Genomic DNA, 22,921 nt, shown 5'->3' with positions numbered 1-22,921 from the left:
AAAACTGAAGCAGATAAAGCGACTCCTCGCTTGCGAGTCAATTTTTCTGTGTCTTTACCACAGTCTCAGTAGCATCTTTCTTCCATCTGATTAAAAAGAACCCTTGAGGGCTTCCCTGGTGGCGCAGTGGTTGAGAATCTGCCTGCCAATGCAGGGGACACGGGTTCGAGCCCTGGTCTGGGAAGATCCCACGTGCCGCGGAGCAACTAGGCCCGTGAGCCACAATTACTGAGCCTGCGCGTCTGGAGCCTGTGCTCCGCAACAAGAGAGGCCGCGATAGTGAGAGGCCCGCGCACCGCGATGAAGAGTGGCCCCCACTTGCCGCAACTGGAGAAAGCCCTCGCACAGAAACGAAGACCCAACACAGCCATAAATAAATAAATAAATAAATAAATTTAAAATAAATGTGATTTGAATAAAATATAAAATCTGGTTTAAAAAAAAAAAAAGGATTCCTTCTAAAAAAAAAAAAAAGAACCCTTGAACTGGGCCTCGTCTTTGGGCTGAGTCATTCAGACAGGAGAGAAATCCATCTGAAACTTTTGATCTGAGAGGTGAAATCCTGACTTGGCGAATCTCCCATTGTTAGGCATTACAATTAGCAAATGACCCAGGGAGAGTACAGAGATGTTCAGATGTGATTTAATAATATTGTTGCAGTAAGCACTCAGAATATGTTTGCAATCAATTTGCTGTATACACAATATGGTACCAGAGCAATCTTTTGTGTATGCAGTTGACCTTTATCTCTGGCAATCTTGTCCTATAAAGAAGAGTGAAATCCTCCATTGCAAATCATTGGCCCTCAGGAAATGGCTTTAATTTGCATGCTGACAAAGATATTAACTTGGGGTGGGGGGGGTGTTGATAACGCAACACGTCCTTTTGTCTGAAAGGTAGTTCAGAATCTGTGTTGTGCCTACAGTTGACTGAAGTTCAATTACTGTAATAAATGTATTCCAAATTTCATCTCAATTGCATTTGCATTTTAATGAATGATTCTCACCTTCTTGTCAATTTGGCAGCCAGGCAGATTTATTAAGTTATTGTAGGGCATTCTAATGCGGGAATTTAAATGCAAAATATTTGCTTGGTGCGTTTGAGCTAGGGCTGAGTTATTAATTTGCCTGTAGGGGTTGCCTGAAAATTCAAGAATTTCGGGATAGCGTTTCAGATCCATTCCTCGTTCCATCATGTTTGCCCTCTCCTCCTCTGAACTCAGTATGTCTGGGTGGGCTGACAAAGCAAGACGTGAGCCAGCCACCTGAAATGGGCTCTCCAAGCCTTCAGCCTCCACAGTCTGGGAAGAAACTAATTTATTTGCCATTATTGGAAAACAGTAAAATTTGTTAAGTGAAAATTTCCCATGTAAGCAATTCCCTTCTGCGAGAGCAGGACATCCCTGAAATCGGATATTGCCAGGAGTGTTTGTTCATTTTAATGTCATGCTTCCTCCCCCCATGGAAGCTCTCCTGGCTTTATAGTCCCATATTTCTTGCAGGCAAGACAGAAAATGCGAGTGAAAACCAGCTGGATGCAGAGCCATAATACCATTAAAAGTTGTGTTTTTTTGTTTTTTGTATTTTTTAAAGTACATCTGGGCTGTTGATTTTTAACAAAGTGATTTGCGGTGGTTAATCCCATGCCCCCCATAATAGAAAGGTTGAACGTGAATTTCTTTCGCTGCCTGTCGACTCTCCAGTACTCCGCAGCTTCCTGCAAGGCCCCTGTGAAGAGAGCTGGGGCTGTCTGTTTTAGATGACCGTCAGTCCCTGTTTCCTTTAGGGCCCTGGGGATGGAGGTGCTGATTCAGGTAATGGGAGACTCATGAGAAGCGGAGTGCCCTCAAAGGGTAAGAATGGCTGCTACAGCTGTGCTTGAAGAACTTTCTGAGATGAATTGACTGCTAGTGTGTGTCAAAGGTTTATTTCAAACTTGTAGGAAGGGAATTGGGCTTCTAATAAAGCCAGTTCGAAGATTTCTTTCTGGAAAGAGTATCTTTTAACAGAAGGGAGAGGACAGCTAGACCAGTGCAACTCAAACTTATATGTGTATGTGAGTCATCTCGGGGTCCTGTTAAAATGCAGATCCTCATTCAGGAGGTGTGAGGGGGGCCCAAGATTCTGCATTTCTAACAAGCTCCTGTATGTTGCTAATGCGGCTGCTCCAGGGACCACACTTCGAGTAGCAAGCAGCTACATAGCGTCACTCAAGAGTAGGATGACTAGTAAAGATTAATAGCCTTGTTACAAGTCTGACGGGCCAGATGTGCGGGTAAATCTAACACCCCAGAAAGGACTGTCAATCTCATCAGAGAATATCAGAAAATCGCTAGATACTTCTCTGAAGGTGCTGTTAATTACTACCTTTATGTTCCAAGTTCTGTTCCAGATCATCTTTTCTCGGGTCTGAGGCAATTTCTTTCCTAATGCCATATTTTATATCTAATAGGCACATTTTTTTTTCACATTTTAACATCTCTGAACTGGAGATGCAGTGTACAATCATGTCTTAATCGAACTGGCATGGATTTTTTCCTTCGTTGTGGTTCATAAAATAATGTCACCTCTTATAACAAATGATGTATTGGTCAGCGATTTTCACCATAATGCTGTGTAACAAACTATCCTAAAACTCAGTGACTTTCAATAAGTATTTCTTCCTTGCTCATGTGTCTGTGGGATAACTGGGGTTTGGCTGATTTAGGCTGAGATTAGCTGGGTTCAGGTCTGTTCCATGCCTTTCTTATTCTTCTGGGTTCAATGAAATAGTGGGGGTTTTTTCTTGTCATGGACCCAACCGAGCAAGCTTATTTCAAGCTTCTTTTCAAGTCATATCTACTAACATCCCATTGGCCAAAGAAGTCATATGGTGAAGCCCAAAGTCAGGATGCTGGGAGTACATTCCACCCCTGAATGTAGGGGATGGGTGAGGGAGTGAGTATTTGCTGAATGATGACCTGATCTGCCACAGGTGGTGACTTGGATTGGGTAAAACATGGTCTAAAGGAGGAAAGTGTAAGCCACCAGCTTCTCTCCTGTGGGCCTAGAGGTGAACTCTGCACAATAAGAACAGCCCAGAGATGCATAGACTCAAAGCTTTAAAGCTTCCTTCTGAATATGCTTGTGTTTGCAGCATGCAGATGGAGAGAGAAATTCTGGAATCATCCCTGCTGGCTCCCAACCCTTGCTTTGCTACTTCCCAGCTACTATGACCCTCATCGTTTACTTAACCTCTTCCCTCTATTTTCTCAACTGCAGATCACACCACCCTCTCAGGACTGTTAAGCGAGTTGACAGTAATAATTGTAGCGCCCAATCATGGAGTCCTAGGTACTAGGCACTACACTAAACTCTTTACATCCACTGTCATTTAATCCTCCCAACAGCCCTTTGAGGCAAGAATGACTTTTTTCCTCGTTTGGAGATGAAGAGGCTGTGGTTTAGAGAGGTTTAAAACCTGCCTAAGGGAGTGGCAAAGTAGAGACCCCATCCAAGAGGCTGGCCCCTCCAAGGCTTACCACTGCGTACACTGGCCCTCAGGTCTGAAGGTGCTTGGGAGTGAAACCTGCCCCTTTGGTGTGGCTCCGCTCAGCCCCACTAAGACTATTCCTATTGCCATATTGCGAATTTTTCATTCATCAGCTCACACAGGCTGATGAATGTACAGAGAACATATGTCCCTTAAATGTGAAAACCTACCCGCATGCATTGGTTAAGAGGAAGTGGCATTGGGTAGTGGCATTTGGCATTTATAATCTGCTTCTTCCTTCGTTTGCCTGACGCAGTTAATTATTTGACTCCCCATTGTTCCTCCTGCCATGTTAGCCATGGGAGTTTTACATCGTGGAAAGCAGTGAACAGGAGGCCCCGGGTGAGTGGATTTAAAGGCGAAAACTGCTCTTCCCTGCAAATAGCTCCCTTCGCGCAAATAGCCTGGTAATCAGCAATAATGATGAAGAAAATGGAGGGAACATACAAGGGAATTAAATGGGAATTTGCTAAAATACTAAGCATTTTTAAATGGGCCTCTGCAGTAACAGGGGAGCACTTCACGGTACACGGAATGAACACCCCGCAGCCTGAAGTTCCCAGAATAGGCTGGTGGGTCTGACCTGAGGGCCCAGACAACCCCTGCCCCCCCTCACCCCCCCACACCACCACCTCTGTTCATCTCTCAGCCAGGTCTTTCCAGAAGATCTAACCGCTAGGAGTCTGGCTGCCTTGGTTGAAAGGGGCTGCAGTTCTACCAGAAAACTTGCTAGATTCCTCAAATTGCCGACACCAACTCCCCGATGCTTTTCTGTGAGTTAATCAGTAAGACAGGCATTTATCACTACCCTCATCTAGAGGTTTGTTGCAGACTCGGCTTTTCACCGTGTTGTCCCTATACAGATCCTTGAAAGAAATCTCTTCTTCTTCCACCAGGAATGGCTAGGCATCACCTGAACAGCTTTTTCAAAATTTCATGGTCATTAGGAATCACATGAGGGATTGTGTTTCCCTCTTTGTGCTGGCCGCTAGGATGCTGAGGGCCAAATCTGTGCACTAGCTCATTTGTCATGGGTTTCGATACTTGTCTTACCTGATATTGTTTTCTTATTTTTTCATGTCTCCTGCCCTTCTCAGTTTTAAAATTTTCTGCTCCTAATCCTTTTTGGAATAAGGGCAAAAAGAAGTCAAATAAATCTCTTAACAACCTCTTAGTTTCTACTTTTGTAGAAATAAGATAACTTAGATGCAGAGGTGAAGACTGTGAATTCTTTGAGGATGTGTTCGCCTTTGTAATGCCAGTGCTTGAACAGAACCTGACACATCATAACTGCCTAGAACAGGATCTGACACAAAATAGGTGTCCAGCTCAGGGCCTGTACATAATATTCAGGTCCCTTTTATTTACTGTGGCATGGACTTCAGCCTGTCACTTATTATAAAATTAATTTAATAAGGATTTCGTTAACTCTTGCAGTCAAAGAAAATAAAGAGTTGGGCTGTTCCATGCGTGTAGGCTTAGATATTTGATCATACTGTAACAGTTTACTAGGGCTGCTGTAACAAAGTACTATAAACTGGGTAGCTTAAACAACAGAAATTTATTGTCTCACAGTTCCAGAGGCTAGAAGTCCAAGATCAAGGTATCAGAAGGGTTGGTTCCTTCTCACGTCTGAGAGAGAAAATCTGTTCCATGCCTCTCTCCTAGCTTCTGCTGACTTGCTGGCAATCTTTGGCATTCCTTGGCCTGCAGAAGCATCTCCCTGATCTCTGACTTCATCTTCACATGGTTTTCTCTCTGCCTATGTGTCTGTGACCAAATTTCCCCTTTTTATATGGACACCAGTCATATTGGCGTAGGGACCCACTCTCCTCCAGCATGACCTCATCTTAACTGCAGTGACCCTATTTCCAAATAAGGTCACATTCTGAGGTACTGGGGGTTGAGACTTCACCCTATGAATTTGGCTGGGGGGTGGTACACGATTCAATCCATAACATGTGCATTTCAGGATCTAGTTGGTTACAGTTTCTGCAGGGAAAGACAAAGGCTTTTGTTCAGTTACACAGTGAAATCAGAGCCCAAAGCCCACCACACCGCCTGGGTCTGCTCCAGGTGCCTGGAACCCCTCCCATTGTTCTGCGCAATGATCACACATGAGACTTCTCAGTGCCGGTCCCACCCTCTGCCTCTGAAGACCGTGGTCTGTTCTGGGACCTGAGAGGCCTTGCTGACAGCCTTCTACTCCTTGAGAGAATCTGGACAACAGGTAAAGGCGAGCCCCTAACACCGGCCAGTCAATGACAAGCCACCCAAGTTAGCCAAGGACCTGGTGGCCTATAGAATCTCCAAGTCAAGGACAGGGGTTTCCAGGACAAGCTGGTGAGACTCCCCAGTGGAAACATCCTGACCTCCTACAAACCAGCAGACTCTGTAGTCGGACCCCACGGGGGAATCCACTACCTGGGTTCAGACCCCAGATCTGCTTCTTGCCAGCTTTTCTGACCTCACCTTTCTGGGCCTGTTTCCTCATCTGCAAATGGAAATGATAACAACAGTGCCCACAAGGTCGAGCTGTTGTGAGGATAAGTAAGTGAACTCACACACCAGAAGTGAGGGGCTCGCGGGAGGGCAGAACACAGAACTGCTGAGCTGCAGGGCTAAGTTCTACCACAGATGTGAGAACACAACATAGCTTCGTTCACTGAAAAAGCCTTCTATCCAGATGACTTGCTGCATCTCAAGAGCACCCTGGATGCGCTTGAGAAGTCTCATTGAGGTCCGATGGCAGAGAGGGACCTCTCCAATTGCTGGGGCTCTGAACTTGAGGATGTTAGTTGGAGTTATTAGAGATGAGCTTCTTAATGAAAGTGGTAACATCTATTGCTTCCTAGAGTAGCACCCAATCTGGGACACAGCAGGCTTTTCTTCCTTCTCCCCTCCCCTCCCCTCCCTCCCTTCCTTCCTTCCTTTTTCAGAGCAGATCCTTTCTGTTAAACAAAAGTCTTAGATAGAAGACCAATATCTAAATCAGAAAAATGTAATCTTTCAGGAGCACAAACTGTACTATGTGATGTCACATAACATTTTAGTCAATGAAAACGAAACTTTTCTAGATGAAAAGTTGTACTTGCCCAGGGCCTTTGCACATGCTGTTCCCTTCCCCCAGGTATCTGCATGGTTTACTCCATCACCTCCTTTACGTCTTTCCTCAAATGTCACCTTCTCAGCCAGGCCCTCGCTGACCATCAGTTTAAAATGGCACCGATCCACACCCCACCCCTGTCTCTCACTCTCCCACGTCCCTGCTTTATGCTCGTGCCTGGAACTTAGCGTGTCACCTACAGTTCACTCTGTTTCGTGTCTGTCTCCGCCCCCTGGAATAGGAGCTTCACGAGGACAGGAATGTTGTGAGCTGTTTTGTTTGCTGCTGTACCTCAGCACCTGGAGTAGCTCCTGACACACAGCGGGTATTCATTACCTTTTTGTTGAATGGTTAATAGTGATGCAGCTATTCAGGCAAACACACACATTTGAAATTGGGCGTGAATTAACGCAATGAAGAGTCTGACTCCATTTTTGACGTGCGACCTTTGACAGCGTTTGAGCTGCCCGCCCCCCTCCTCCCCCCACCTTTTCCTCTGCCCCGCATCTGGGCAAGCTGATAAGAAACCCAAGGTGCTCCTTGTTTTGGTGCTGGCGGGAAGCTGAGACCACACTCAAACAAGGGACCCCTCACCCCAGCCCCACTCCCAGAAAACCCTAAGCCGGCCCTCCCTTCCCCTCCCCCCCCCAACCCTGCTCTCTCAGCTGATTGCAGACCTGCTTCGGAGCCCAGAAAGCCTCATAATGTGAGTCATGTCATTTCACACCCTTGTGGTGCGTGTGTGACGTCAGTCTTTACCTATGAACCACATTTTGAGCGAAGAGTCTCTGTGAAGTAGCATAACCATGAAAAAACAGTTGCTGTCAGCCCCAGCTCCCAGATGAGCTCTGCGTTTGCTTTGTTTGTGCCACATCAAGGAAATCCTCCCCTGTGAAATTAAGGGGTTGCGCACGGTTACGGTTTTCGTTCTGTCAGGTTATCTGGCAACCTCAGGATGCTCTTTGATGAGTGGATTTCAGAAGCTTGAAAGCAAGACCGCAGCACATTTTTGTTTCAAATACGAATTCCACCTCAGATCCACGGCTTGCATCCCTAAACTTAAAAATAAAAGCCCAAATGGACAGTTCAGGGCCAGTTCTGTATAATCTGGTTTCACTGTGTTCCACCAGCATACACATTCATTTGGTTTTGCACAATTTTATACATGAGGAACCTGAGAGGCTATTTTGCTGGAGCGAGAATATGGGCTGGGCAGATGATGCCTGATCCTTACCCGCCAATGACCGGCTGGGATGCACGTGTATCGTGTAGCATAGAGATTCAGAAAACTTTACGTGAGCTGAGAAGCAAGGTCTAAATTTAGAAAAAGATTGCTGGTGACCTTCCGGTGGCATATGTATAAGAAACTCAAATACCGCATTTCACTGAATCTGAGACACACCATGAAAAACAAAACAAAATAAAAACACTGCCAATTAAATTAGTTCTCTGGGGTGTAAATTATTATGCTCATTTCAATGTACATAGCAGAGTGCCTAGCACATAGTAGGCACTCAATAAATGTTTGTGGAGTGATGGAACTGAAACCAGGAGAGGTTAGATAATTCAAGGTCTTTGGTAAGAGGTGGGTCCATAATCCAAGCTTAGGTCTCTGTGACTTTGGAATTCTAAAGGCAGGAGGTCTCCTGCTACTGGGCATGAGAGTGCCCTTCAGTGGATTATCAGTCCCAAGACAGTAAGACATTGCATTGATCGCCAACTCATCTTCCTCTCTCTTTCTCTTTCTCCAGCATCTTGATTCAGTGGGTGAAGATGGGCCGTGGATACTTTACTATTCTGAGGGAGGAGAGTGCATTGAAAAAGAGGCAACAACAACTTCAGAAACTCAAAGAGGAAGAAAGAAATATATTCCAACCAGCCAAAAAGATGTCAGATATCCAGTATGGGGATATTCTTTTGACGTAAGTAGACACCATCACCGTGGCACCAGTGGTCTTGGGAAGGACCAACGAGAAGGAACCCTGTCTGGTTGGGTTGAGGGGTGGCAGCTGTCTCACATGGGGAGCCCCTCCTTAGGCTGGTGTCTAATGACTTCTTTCAGTCTGGCTCAACCTACCTCGCCAGCCTCACCTTCTGGTATTCAGTGAGGTATCTTCTACTACATATGTCTGTCCTCACATCCATTGCCAAGAGCTACCCAAGAAATCTTGCTGGTCCCCAGATGTGCCTCTTTCCCTCTCGTTCCAAGGCTTGTCCCTACCTCTAGGCATTTTCCCGTGCTGTTCTCTGGGCCTTAAGTGCTCTTCCCTACATCCTCTTCCAACTAAAGTTCTAATTATCATTAAAAGCCCAGCTTAAATGCTGCCCTCTCCTGATCCTTCCCAGATTTCAGCCCAACCACCTCCAGAACCCATTTGGACTCTGAGTTCCCTTAACGTGTTTGCACACTACTTTGTTTTATTCCACATCGATATCCCTATTCCAGACCTTCTCCTGACACCCCAGGTCGTAGCTCGGTATCCACCCAAAGCAAGTGGACCAAAAAAAGGTTTGTTGGTTTGTTGAATCAGTAGCCTCCCTCTTTTTGTAAAGGTCTTTCCTCTGGTTGAGAGAGGACCATCAACAGACTGGTCCATTATGAAATGCCCATTCACGTAACAGTAACAATCATGCTAATAATCACAACCACAACAGTAATTTATAATGAGTGTCTACTGCGTGCTTTGTGCACGTCTTTTTGTCAAAATTTCAAAACGTTCCTATGAGATAGATACTATGATCAGCCCCATTTTAGAGATTAAGAATGAGGCTTAGTCATAATTCCCCCTATGACTAAGGTCATAGTTGGAAAGCACCCCCGTGTCCCAAACTGAGTGACACCAACATTCATGGACTGCTACATTCTGCAGAAACAAACTCCCGGAATACTTAGCTTGTGCAGACCAAATGAGGCACAAATCAGTGATGGAAAGGAGGTGCTGAAGCAGGAAGAGGGGAAATATATATGGTAGAAATGGCCTGCTGTTGCCCTATTAGAGCAGTGGTCTCAGCCCTGGCTCCACAATTAGAATCACCTGGTGCCCAGGTTGCTTCCCAGACCCATTACATCAGACCCTCTGGGGTTGTTACCCGGACATAGTACTTTCTAAAGCTCCCCTAGATAATCCCCATGTGAAGCCAAGGTTGAGAGTTACTGTGCTAGGGCTGCCTTTAGGAACCCAAATTGACATGTTGCCGGCTAAAGAGGAAATGGAATCCACAGCAGGTGATGCACCATTTCCCAAATTCTTCACGACGTTAACGTAAAGAAATATGCACGTGTACGTCTTAAAAACAATGGTCCTACCAATGGAACCATACAATATGGGACCTCTTTGTGCCTGGCTTCTTTCACTTACCATAGTTTGTTTGAGGTTCATCCCAAACAGGAAGCAGATTGGTGGTTGCCAGGGGTTGAGGAAGTGGGGGGATGGAGAATGACTGCTTAATGGGTGTGGGGTCTCCTTTGGGGCTGATGAAGATATTTTGGAACTAGATTTAGGCGATGGTTGTACAGCCATCAATTCAAATGCCATTGAATTGCACCCTTTAAAACAGTTAATTTTATGTTATGTAAATTTCAACTTAATGGAAAAAAAAAAAAAAAGAGGGAGTTCTGGTCTGTGAGACCCTGCGGGGGAGGTGGTAAGGGGGCTGGACTCTAGTGGTTGGATATCTTCTTAAAGCTCACGGTTCCCGGTGACTGTTGGGAACCCTGAGTGTGAGACCATGAGGGGCTGGTATATTTCTAGTCACCTTTCCCCTGAAAGTCTGGACCTTGGGAATCCCAGCTTATTGTAAGAAGGGTCTTCTCTTTGATTCCTCATTTGTGCAGACCATGGACTATGCTTTTTCCTTGCCCTGTGAAGCTGTTAGAAGGAAAGTTAACCTTTTCTAAATTGGCAAATGTCCTTAGGACCAAAGCAGCTCCCAGGCCGCCTTACCTCTCTGGTTTCCAGTCTCTCTTTAGTTTTGGCCGAGAGATTCCCACTTCATTGTTGGCTCTTTGCCACTCTTTTTATTTTATTTTATTTATTTTTAAAATTTATTTATTTTTTGGCTGCATTGGTTCTTCGTTGCTGCGCACAGGCTTTCTCTAGTTGTGGTGAGCGGGGGCCACTCTTCGTTGCGGTGCGTGGGCTTCTCACTGCGGTGGCTTCTCTTGTTGCAGAGCACGGGCTCTAGGCGCGTGGGCTCAGTAGTTGTGGCACGTGGGCTCAGTAGTTGTGGCTCGCGGGCTCTAGAGCACAGGCTCAGTAGTTGTGGCACAAGGGCTTAGCTGCTCCATGGCATGTGGGATCTTCCCGGACCAGGGCTTGAACCCGTGTCCCCTGCATTGGCAGGCGAATTCTTAACCACTGTGCCACCAGGGAAGTCCCTTTGCCCCTCTTTTAAAAAAAATATCTTGTCCAGCATTTTTGGTTATTTTTACCCAAAGGGTTGGTCTAAATAAGCTAGCTTACCATTTGTACATTCATTTATTAACTCATTCATTCATTCTGAGAGGAGAGAAAATATCTATGATTTACAGTCCCCACCACATGCCTTCCAAGGAGTGAGCATCCCAAGGAGAAGCTTTCTTTGGTGAGCAAGTGTATTTAAGTGAATACGCAGGTAGACAGGAAGAGCAGAAAGGCTTCCCTGACAGATAGAATGGAGACATTCAGGAGACGGGCCGAGAGGGTGAGTGGAAGGGACCCTTCGGAGGAGAGAAGAGAGGAAAGGCAGCCATCACTGGGAGAGAACAGAGATGTCTAATGAGGGTTTTTACAAGGTTTTGCCTCACAGTGTGACATGTAAATCCATTCCTCAGTTTCCCCACAAGATCTTCAGTAAAATATCCATGGCCCCTTAGTGCATTATGTCTTGGACCTTTATCTTGGCTTCCAAGTAAGTGTAGGGGTGAGAATGGGAGACTACCAACCGTTTGTATTTTGAAGACCTACTGCGTGCAGGCCTTCTGATGGCACGGAGATATGAAAAGGATTGAGGGACAGTCCCTACCACATGCGGTGCCACAACACAGTACCATGGGGGTGCACCTGAAGTGTACCTGTAAAGGAAAAACACTCCTCCCATGTGTTTCTCCTTTACTCTCACACCGTGATCACACTCATACTTCTGACACCAGATGTGTGGGTTTTTCCCCCACAACAAGCAAATGTCTGCGACACCAGTGGGGCATCCTACCATCCTATTCAGTTCCGACACTTTCTACCTGGACTTAGCATCAGATCCCACAGGTTAAGGGTTCAGTCCCACAAGACTGCCCCCATGTCAGATGCCAATCACAAGTCCCAGGCTGTCACCTGTACTTCTGACCAACCAGCTATAAATCAGGGTTCCCATGACCTCCTTCCTTGGGTTTGATAATTTTCTAGAATGGCTCACAGAACTCAGGGAAACACTGACTTACATTTTCCATTTTATTACATAATAAAGGGTACAGATGAACACCCAGATCAAGAAGTACATAGGGTAAGATCTGGAAGGGACCCTGGCACAGGAGCTTCTGTTCCTGTGGAGTTGGGGAGTGCCATCCTCCCATTATTTGGGTGTGATCACCAACTTGGAAGCTCTCCAAACCCCATACTTCAGGGATTTTTATGAAGGCTTCATCACATAGGCATGCTGTATCCTTAACTCAGTCTCCAGCCCCTCTCCCCTTCCCAGAGGACTGGGGGTGGGGCTGAGAGGTCCAAGCTTCTAATCATGGCTTGGTCTTTCTGGCGACCAGGCCCCATCCTAAAGCTATCCAGGAGCCCACCAACAGTTGCCCCATTCCCAAAAAAAAGACACCTCTATCACCCAGGAAATTCCAAGGGATTTGGGAGCTCTGTGTCAGGATCCAGGGTCTAAGACCAAATATTAAGACCAGAGATGCTCCTGGTACTCTTCATCACTTAGGAAATTCCAAGGGTTTTAGGAGCTCTGTGCCAGAAAGTGAGGCCAGAGACCAATATATATATATTTTTCTATTATTTCACAATGTCCGCCCACTCAACTTTAGGGGATGAAAAGGAAATCTGGAAAGAATCCCCAGAAGTGTGACTTCTGAGCAGGATCTTTAATGCTGGATGGGAGTTCACTGGGTGACAAAAAAGAGGTATGGTTAGACCCATCTGTGTCAGCCCGCCAGAAATCCTGCAGCCCGTATGTCTGGTTAGAAAGGCCAGGGCTGGAGAAGGAGGGTGTGGTGGTGTTGTGTATTGCCAAAATCAGAAATATGATTTTCAGAATGAAAAAAAGAAAAAAAGCAGGCAAGTCATGACCTGAGCCACCTCCATCCAGCCACTCAGTGGACCCCCACTGAAGTGTCCTCACGGGACCTTGAAGAGGCGCAGGATACAGAGAAAGCCACTCAGTGAGCCGAGGGGTTCTTACCCTTTCCGTGAAGGTCCCACGAGCTCAGCGCAAGTTTTGCCCTTAGTGTCATCTAAGAGCCCGATGACCCTCTCTGAGTCTGGTACCTCTGGTGGCACTAGTCACCTGGCAGCCTTTCTCTAGAATAAAGAGAAGGAATGAACTAGTGGCTCTTTTTCGCAGGAACTTTTTGTTCAGATTATTGGGCAAACAAACAGGCGCTGGAGAAGGTGGCATCTGTAAAGATCCTCCTGTGACTGTTTAGATAGTTTGGTTGTAACGTTGCCCTTGTTTGCATGGGGTTTTTAATCCATGGTCACAGAACACAATTCTTCCCTCTCCGATCCATGTTTCAGTGTGCAAGACATGGTATATTTAAAGTTTAATAAGTTTAAATATGCATGAGATCTTTCCTCTCGTAGACATTGGTCTGGTTATGACTTATCCAGTGGATTCTATGAGCTGTGCAAGGCTGGTCATTAAAATGAAACTGGAGGCTATTATTACAACATAGCCATCAAATGCAGGTGGGGCGGCAGAGGTAATAAAACAGCACTGGGAGATTATCCCTACCAGTAGGGAGTAGTGGTTAAGAGCACAGGGCTGGGGTTCGAGTCTAGACTTCCCCCACACAACTGTTTCACTTTGGGCAGGTCGCTGTGCTGCTCTGAGTCTCCTCTCTCTACACCCTTATGAATGGTACCAACCTCCCAAATTTGTTATAAGGATTAAAAGAAACAACGCTTAGCACAGAGCCTGGCATATGAGACGTGCTTAGTAATTGCTAGCTATTATTATGCAGTGAAATGAATTTGATCTCTCTGGCCCTCAATTACTTAAAACCCTCAGATCTATGGCTAAAAATCTTAATTTCCAGGCAGGCTAGAAGGCCTCTCACATGTAAGAGCTATGTTCTATAAATATAACTCCAATCATAGAATTATCAAAAATACAAGTGTTCATTTAGAACTGCTTTTTTTTTTTTAAATAAATTTATTTATTTATTTTTGGCTGCATTGGGTCTTCGTTGCTGCACGCGCTTTCTCTAGTTGTGGTGAGCGGGGGCTACTCCCCGTTGCGGTGCGCGGGCTTCTCACTGCGGTGGCTTCTCCTGTTGCGGGCACAGCTCTAGGCTCGCGGGCTTCAGTAGTTGTGGCTCGCGGGCTCTAGAGCGCAGGCTCAGCAGCTGTGGCGCACCGGCCCAGTTGCTCCGCGGCATGTGGGATCCTCCCCGACCAGGGCTCAAACCCGTGTCCTCTGCTTTGGCAGGCGGATTCTCAACCACTGTGCCACCAGTGAAGCCCCTAGAACTGCTTTTTTAACACAGTATTTGATCCTGTGCATTCTAAAAGCAAAAGGGATTTCCCCCCCACCTCTGGATCTAAGACCATAGGATAAGTTCTTTTAGACCAAAGTTTTAAGTCTGACAAACTATGTAGGGAAAAAAGAAAATCAAGCATGTCCCCAAAGATTCCGGCCTGCAAGCAGTCTTTCCCACTGTGTTCAATGACCTCATTTCTCAGCTGCAAGTTCAGCTGAAAAAGGCAAAAAAAACAATGAATAGAATTTGTCTTATGTTTGCAGTTGAGAGGAGACATAAAACAAGAGATTAAGGAATGTAAAAGCTGGGTTAATTTCCCCGTATTCTAAACCACTGGGTTGAGCCAGTAAGCCTGGGCATGGCAACATATTGGCTTGCGGTTTCCTCAGCTCTAGGGTTGAATAAAGAGCCTGTGGAAATGGAAAGCAGGGGACCTAGATTCTGGTCCTATTTTTTTGTTAGCTCTGTGACCCCAAGATTGTCCTCAAATTCCCAGGAGGAAGGTGACTTCCTAATGGGTGCCTCCACGTCCTCTGGCTCCCTCTGTCTCCTTGCCCCACGCTCAGCCAGAGCGTGCTTTCCAAACGTAAACCGCTCCCAGTTTAAAATCCTCAATGGCCACCATTCTTTATCGGATAAAGACAAAAGTCTGAGCAGGGGCTACAAGGCTCTGGATGGGCTAGCCCTTGGCTTCCCCTCCAGCGACACTGTCCCCCTCTCCCTCCTCCCCAGGGCCTCTCCCTCCGCCCTCTGCCTACTGAATTCCCATTCAACCTGCAGATCTCAGCTCAATATTTACTTCTGTGCCAGTTACTGTTGCTGTGAGCAACCACTCCAAAACCTATTAACTCAAGACAGCAAACATCTATCTCACTCACAAATCTGCCATTTGAGTAGGGTTAAGTGGGGAAGGATTCAGCACTAGCTGGGGCAGCTCAAAGTGTCTGTTTCCGAGAGGGCTCATCCGCACGGATGGCACCTTGGGGCTGGCTGTCAGCTCTGAGCTCATCCAGGACTGAGACCCAGCAGTCTTGGTCCCCCTCCCTATGAGCCTCTTCACAGGCTGCCAGCTTCCTCCCAGCATGGCGGTGCCTGGGTGCTAAGAGTGATCTTCCCAAGACATAAGAAGGAAAAGCTGCCAGTTCCTGGAGCCGGGACCCAGAAATTGGCATCCCACCATTTCTGACACATTGTATTGGCCCAGCCACTCAGAAAGCCAAGAGTCCAGGGGAATGGGGGCTATAAAGCCACCTTCCCATTAGAAGAAACTTGAGGCACATGTTTCTAAATTGACACAGCTCCCTCCAGGAAGTATTCCCTGGCTCCATTTCAGCCAAATTCTCCGTTTGGGTCTGTCAAAGCACCACACACTCTCCAACTCAGCCTTATCACAGCTGTGTTTGTGTAAAGCCCGTCTCCCCCACGAGGCTCTTAAGCTCCGGAGGGGAGGGGCTGGATCTGTCTCCATCACCGCACCTACAGCCCCCAGCGCAGAGATGGTCCATAGATATGGGTAGACATGAATGAATCAGGGAACCCGCCAATGATTCAATCAGTATTAAGGTACTCAGGCTGAGAAACTACAAGGCTTTGAAGGAGCACACTGGTAGCATAAATATGTAAGGCAAGCTGGGAGTGAGATGCCAGGGGTTTTTGAGTCTCAGGCAACCGAAGAGGCACACACCTCGTGGAAAGTGGGCAGCCATCTTGACCTTGGGCCTCACCCAGCTCTTACTCAGAGTGGCAAGAACTTTCAAGTCTTCAAGAACCAAAGCTTTTCCATCTTTATGTGACATCTCCCAGTTTTAAAATATAGACAGTCAATTCCATTACGCACACAGTAGGCTTATTAAAACATGTCTATGGGCTAGATTTGGTCATGGGCAAAAAATATATACCCTGTGACCCAGGCATGCCAAAAAAGAAAAAAAAAAAAAAAAACCCGTTTTCTCTGACTGAAATGACTTACTCCATGATGGTGTTGAAAAGAAAAACTTAACTGTGGTATTAAATGTAACTTAATATTTTTCACTTTGAAACAGTCTTTTTTGGATAAATGTCCAGTGGTTTCAAAGCTGAACTGCCTGTTTGGGCTGTTTCTCTCCTCTGTAAGCATCCCTTCCCCCCGCCCCCCGCTTCCCCCAGATGGTTTTGGCTTCAGAGGAAGCGTCTGTATTCTCTGTGGGGCAGGGGATGGGCTTCAGGAGAGGTATGCCGGTCGTGGCTGATCTTTTGGGGCGCACTCGTGCCGACTTCTGAAGCTCGAGATCCCCACGTCTCACGGCTGATTCATCCAGCCAGTGAGTCAGCAGTCTGTGGAGTTGGGAGAAGCCCCTTTAAGGAAAGGACCGCAAATAAGAGCTGCTGACTCCAGGCAGTTCCTGCCCTGTGTGCATCCCGCCATTTCCACTTCCCACCATCCCTGTCGCTAGGACCCTGGGTGCCAGCCACCTTCCTCTCTCAAGCTGAAATTATTGTAATACTTCTCACTGATCTCCTTGCCCTCCACTCCCACCATCGGCCATTCTCAAAACAGCAGCCAGAGGGATCCTTTGTCACATCATGTCCTCTTTCAGCTCAAAGTCCTTTACTTTCATTGAGGGAAAAGGCCAGAGTCCTTGAACTGGTCTGCAAGGCCCCCATTCTCTCTCCATCCTTCCCTCCCTCCTCTCTCTCTTGCTCACTCCACTCCAGCCACACGTGCTTCCTTGCCGTCTCTAAAACACCATCCCACCTCAGGACATTTGCACCTGTTGCTCCCTCTCTCCAGAATGCTCTGCCCCCAGACATCTGAATGGCTCACTCCCTTCCACTGCAGATTTTTATCAAATGTCACCTTCTCGGTGATAACTTCCCCAATCACTCTATGTAAAATTGCAAGCCCCAGCTCTCCCAGCCCTTCTGAGCCCCCTTCTCTTTTTTCTGCCCATCGCACGTGTCACTGTCTAGTGGGGGTGGAGGTGGGAATGGGTCAGCAAACTCCAGCTCATGGGCCAAATCCAGCCCCCAGGCTGGTTTTGTAAATAGAGTTTTATTGGGACCCTGCCATTTGCTTATTGCTTACATTCTGTCAATGGCTTTCCTGCTCCTAAGTAGTCATGACATAGACCGAATGTCCCACAACATCATAAATATTTGTCTAGCCAGATAAGAAAACATATCTGACCGCTAGTCTAGTATACCAGTATACCACACAGCTGCCCGATTTATCTTATTTGCTCCTTCGTGGGAATATGTGTTCCATGAGAGAAGGGGGTCTAATATGCTCTGCTTACTGGCTGCATCTAGAACCTTCATCTCTCCAGCGGGAGTTACTGCCTGGCCCATAGTAGGTGCCCAGTGATATTTGCCAGATAACCCCTGGCGAGAGAAGAGGGCATTTAAAACTGCTTCTGCTCGTTCACTCTGCTGCTCTCGTTCTGCTTCACCTTCAGCACGTACGGGGACGAGAAGATGAAGAAGGTGGGGATGGGAGGCCTCCTGCGTCCATTCACCCCCGTGCACAGCTGCATCATTGCGCCCTCGCTGCCTGAGGCTCACATGTAAGTAGTCCCACCTCTGGCTCATCTGCTTATCATGCGAAGAAGCCAAGGTCAAATGACTCAGACAGCTGGGAGCTGTTCCTTTGTCCTCTTGAAAGGGGGGAGCCTGGGGCCAGCAGTGTTACGTGGTGTATAAAAATAACAGAAAGCAAACATGGGGACTTAGAGCTAAGTGGCAATCCAGCTGGGACTGAGTCATTCCATTCCTTACCACACCAGACGCACTAATGTCAAATAGTTTGCAAAGCCTGATAAAATCTGTCTGCAGCGTGCGCCTAGCAGATGTCTCACCCAGGGCTCCGGGGACATGTTTTCCCCAAGACTCAAGGAGCTATTTCCCAGAGAAGCCCCTGCCGCCTTCTGAGCCGACCCCAGGCACAAACTCATCACTGCGTGATGTAACAGGGGCTAACCAACCCTCCAAAGAATACTTGGGCTTTCCAAAACCTTGACATCTTGTTCCCCTCCTGTCTGTTCCAGAGAATTCTAAGCCCAACTTTTTCTTTTTCACTAGTTAGCACTTTTCAACTGGGAGATTTCAGGCACAGAGATAGAAATTGACCGTAAGGCAGGATTAGGATTGCTCAACCTCGGCACTATTGACATTTGGGGACAAATACTTCTTTGTTGGGAAGGACTGTCCTGTGCACCGTAGGATGTTTAGCACCATTCATGGCCGCCACCCCCTAGTGCCAGTAGCACCTCCCTCCCCAGTTGTGACAACCAAAATGTCTCCAGAGATTGCCAAATGCCCCCTGGGGGCAGAATCACACCCATACCCCCAGCCCTCCCATGTAAGAACTACTTTAGGGCAATGAACATGGTGCACTGGATTCTGTCTGCTCATTTGTCAAATACTTATTAGGCCCCTACAGTGTGCACAATAAAAATGGCACTACTGACTGCTCTGTGGGCTCTGTCTCAGTCCTCTCAGCAGCCCTTTTGTGTAGGTGTATTATTATCCCATCCCTGCAGATGAGAGAGCAGAAGCTCAGAGAGGTGTACTAGCCTGCCCAAGGTCACAGAGCTCAGCGTGTTGCTGCACTGGGGTTTTAAGCCAAGTGTGTCTGACTGCAGAGCCTGACCTCTCACCACCACACACGACACCGAAGGTATATCCCAAGGCTTTACCTTTGAGGAGCTAGTGATATATTTGGACAGCCAAGTCTCATGTACTTGAAGAGTGAAATAATGCAGGAATGAAACTGTAAGACAAGATGGCAGATCCTTAATGAGAGCACTTAGTTCGTGGGTGGAAGATGGCGCCATCACCACCACCATTGACATCACCATCACCACCACCACCACCACCATCATCATCCCTATCACCACCACCACCACCATGTATTTGGACACATTGCTATCCCTTACTAATATTTCAGCTTTTGATGAGCCCCACTCCACACTCTCCTCCTACCTCCCTTTGATGAATAGTATGACTGGCTTCTTCATAGACTTATGTGTTCAGGGACATTCCAACTGGCAGCCTCAGCTTGATGTTCTTAAAACATCTCCTTGCAAAAGTAGTCTTTGCAGTTTCTCGTAACGTCCCATGGAAACACTTGCGCTTTTGCCTTTCTTTTCCATGGACAAGCCCTCTGAAACCAAATGGTGTAAATCAGTGGTTCTTAGGCTTTCACTTGCATTTGAATCATCTGGGGCTCTGGGCTTGGGTGGGGGGATAGCAAAATAAGGAGATGCCTGGGAAAATGCATATTCCTAGGCCCCACGCCCATTTCCTTTGGTCTGAGCAAATTGAGGTTTAAATCAACTGTGGACGTGACTGGAGAGTTTCTTGCTCATCCTCCTTCAGTGCCACATGGGGAAACTGAAGCCCAGAGAGAAGGCAGAACCTGCCAAAATGCTCACAACAGGAATTCTGATCTCCTGACTCTTAAGTCAGACCTTTGTATCAAGTTTGTTAGATGATGATGATGGTGATGGTGGTGATTATCACAGTGGTGGTTGTTACTATTCATTATGCCCTAGACCAGGGATCAGCAACCTTTTTCTTAAAGGGACAGACAGTAGATATTTTAGGCTTTGCAAACCAGATGGTATCTCTCGCAACTACAGTCATCCCTAGGTGTCTGCAGGGGATTGGTTCCAGGACCTTCTGCCGATACCAAAATCTGTGATGCTCGAGTCTTTTATGAGTATAAAATGGGGTAGTGCTGTCGGCCCTCTGTATCCACAGATGCAGAGGGTCAACTGTACTTTACCTTGTTGTCGCAGCAGGAAAGCTACAGTGAATGGATGTGCCCGTGCTCCAATAAAGTTTTATTTGCAAACAAAAGCACACACTCCTTCTCTAGATTGAAGGCTGCCCCTTCTTTTCCTTGGCTGTTCAAAGGCTCTGGCTGCATTTGATGATGGTATCGGCATCTATTGCTGTATTACAGACCACCTCGAGGTGGAGTGGCTTAAAACAGCAGCCATTTATTCTTGTTCAAAGTCTGCAGGTCAGCTGGGTGGTTCTGCTCGTCTCATCAGTTCAGCTGGTCCTGGCTGGGCTTGCATATGTGTGTGGTAAGCTGGAGGCTGGCCCATCTAGGGTGGCCTCATGCCCAGGTCTGTTGGTTGGTTGGCTGGTTGGTTGTTGGCTAGGGTGGCAGGAGTGACTGTCACTGTCATCATACAGCAGGCTAGCCAGGCTTGTTCCATGGCTGCCAGGAAGGGTTCCAAGGACGAGAGCCTAAGCACTCAAAGCCTCTTAAGGCTTAGGCTCAGAATGGACCCAAGGGCCTTTCCACCCCATTCTACTGGCCAAAAAAGACATCAGGCCTGCCCAGATACAAGCGATGGGGAAAAGAAAGATTCCACCGCCTGGTGAGAGAGATGCTGAATCACCTTGTGAAGTGCACGGATGCAGGGAGGAGTGGGGAATCGGAGCAGTTTTATCATCATTCTACCGAAGGGCATCAGGGCAGAGCCTGCCTGGTCAGTTCTCAAATTCTCAGTCTTCACGTCAGCCGAGGTGGATCCGAGCCTGGTCAGTCCCTTCAAGACCAGTGCGATTGATCCCAAAACCAGCTGAAGATTCTGAATTGACTGTATGGGGATCAATTCAATCATGCCCAGGAAGACTGCACCTTTATCTTTTTAAAAAAAGAGCTGGGGCACAGTCTGTAGGAAGGAGGACAGCCCCTCCTTTCCTCTCGGAGATGACTGGCCTGTCCTTACAGCCCTTCCTGAGCGACTGTGCAACAAAACAGTGCCTGCAGCCACTGTCTGGGTTTGCCCTTGGCAGTCAGCATGGGGTGCTTTGTAGCATTTGCTGATTTCTCTTAGTAAAAGTTTTGAAAAAATGTTGTCTTTTTCTCAGGGATGTTGACCCCCACTCGTATTCTGGTTGGTACAGCAGTTTCAACAGAGAGGGCTATTCAGATGCACTGACCGCTAGGTGCTCCCCCAGAGTTCTGAGCATAGGGATTTTAGAAGCAGGCTTTGTGCACCCTGGTCAGCGTTTTCATCTATTATGTCCCACATTTAAGAAAATAAATGCTTTCTCTTTTAATTTGACAAAATCCAAGGTATTGCGCTTTGACCTGACATACAATCATTATGAGAAAGGAGCGATTTCTATCAAGCATGTTTCTGGGGACCCTTTCTTTCTCCCTTTCTTTCCTTCTCCCTTTCATTCCTTCTCCCTTCCTTTCTTCCTTCCTTCCTTCCTTCCTTCCTTCCTTCCTTCCTTCCTTCCTCTCTCTCTGTCTCTCTCTTTCAGTTTGCTTCACTGCATGTTAGATGAGAGATCATTGGGTTTGAGGCACTGTATTTTTTCATTAAGACCTTATTTTTTTAGAGCAGATTTAGGTTCAGATCAAAATTGAGGGGAAGGTGCAGAGATTTCCCATTTCCCTCCTGCTTCCCCCATTGTCGACATCCCCCACCGGAGTGGGACGTTAGTTACAGCTGATGAAGCTACACCGACACATCATAGCCACCTGCAGTCCCTAGTTTACATTAGGGTCCTCTCTTGGTGTTGTATATTCTATAGGTTTGGATGAAAGTATAACGACATGTATCCATCCACTCACGTATTATACAGAGTATTTTCACTGCCCTAAAAATCCTCTGTGCTCTGCCTGTTCATCCCTCTCCCCCTCCCCGCCCTGGCAACCACTGATCCTTTTACTGTTTCCATAGTTTTGTCCTTTCAGAGCATCATATTGTTGGAATCATACAGTATGTAGCCTTTTCAGATTGGCTTCTTTCACTTAGTAATATGCTTTTGAGGTTTCTCCTTGGCTTTTCATGGCTTAGTAGCCCATTTCTTTTCTACGCTGAATAATCGTCCATTGTCTGGATATACCATAGTTTATTTATCCGTACATCTCTAAAGGTTGCTTCCAATTTTTGGCAATTATGAACAAAGCTGCTATAAACATCTGTGTGCAGGTTTTGTAAGGCACTTTCTATATATATATAAGCAGAGAAAAAGGTCCAGACCCATTGGATGAAACCCTCTTCTGCTGAAAAGGGCGTGAGGGCTCTACCCTATAATAAGAGACATCAACACTGTATTAAGGCACAGATTCAGGAACCGGACTGTCTGGGCTTAGATTCCAGCTCTGCTGCTTGCTGCCTTTTTTGACCTTGGATAAGTTATATGACCTCAATTTCTTCATCTGAAAAATGGGAATACTAATAGTACTTTCCTCACAGTGTTGTTATAAGAATGACTTTAATTAATGGATGTAGAGCACTTAAAACAGTGTCTGGCACAGAGTAAGCGCTCTGTGGGAAGTGTTTACTATTATTGTTATTTTGCTGTTGCTGCTACTATTCTTTGTTATCTCTGTGGTTGTGCATATGAGAATTGTGCCCAAATTATCAGCTCTGGAAAGCGTCAGATCCAAACCAGTTTATTCCCGCCATCTCCCATTCAGTAACCAGAAATGTATTGAGCCTACTCTGTGCATACCTGTGATGGACAAGACTCTGTAGCTCACAGGCTTGTGGGCTGCAGAGACAAGTAAACAGGTAGTTACAAGAGAGCAGGGACACAAAATGTAGGGACAGAGGGACACATTGTAGGGTGGGGGGGTGCTTTAG

General features: G+C 46.7%; 1 protein-coding gene across 1 annotated transcript in view; it reads left to right on the top strand.

The window, feature by feature from the left end:
* Nucleotides 1–22,921, top strand: part of CCDC60 (coiled-coil domain containing 60) — a 165,860-nt gene that overhangs the window by 98,980 nt on the left and 43,959 nt on the right. Inside the window, exons 3-4 of the mRNA XM_036823211.1 lie at nucleotides 8,389–8,559; nucleotides 17,756–17,863. Coding sequence (XP_036679106.1) covers nucleotides 8,389–8,559; nucleotides 17,756–17,863 — 279 coding nt within the window. The remainder of the gene's footprint in view (nucleotides 1–8,388; nucleotides 8,560–17,755; nucleotides 17,864–22,921) is intronic.

This window comes from Balaenoptera musculus, chromosome 14, assembly GCF_009873245.2.
Source record: "Balaenoptera musculus isolate JJ_BM4_2016_0621 chromosome 14, mBalMus1.pri.v3, whole genome shotgun sequence".
Taxonomy (NCBI): domain Eukaryota; kingdom Metazoa; phylum Chordata; class Mammalia; order Artiodactyla; family Balaenopteridae; genus Balaenoptera; species Balaenoptera musculus.
Note: the sequence above shows the minus strand (reverse complement) of the source record. Positions and strands in the feature narration are given on the sequence as shown.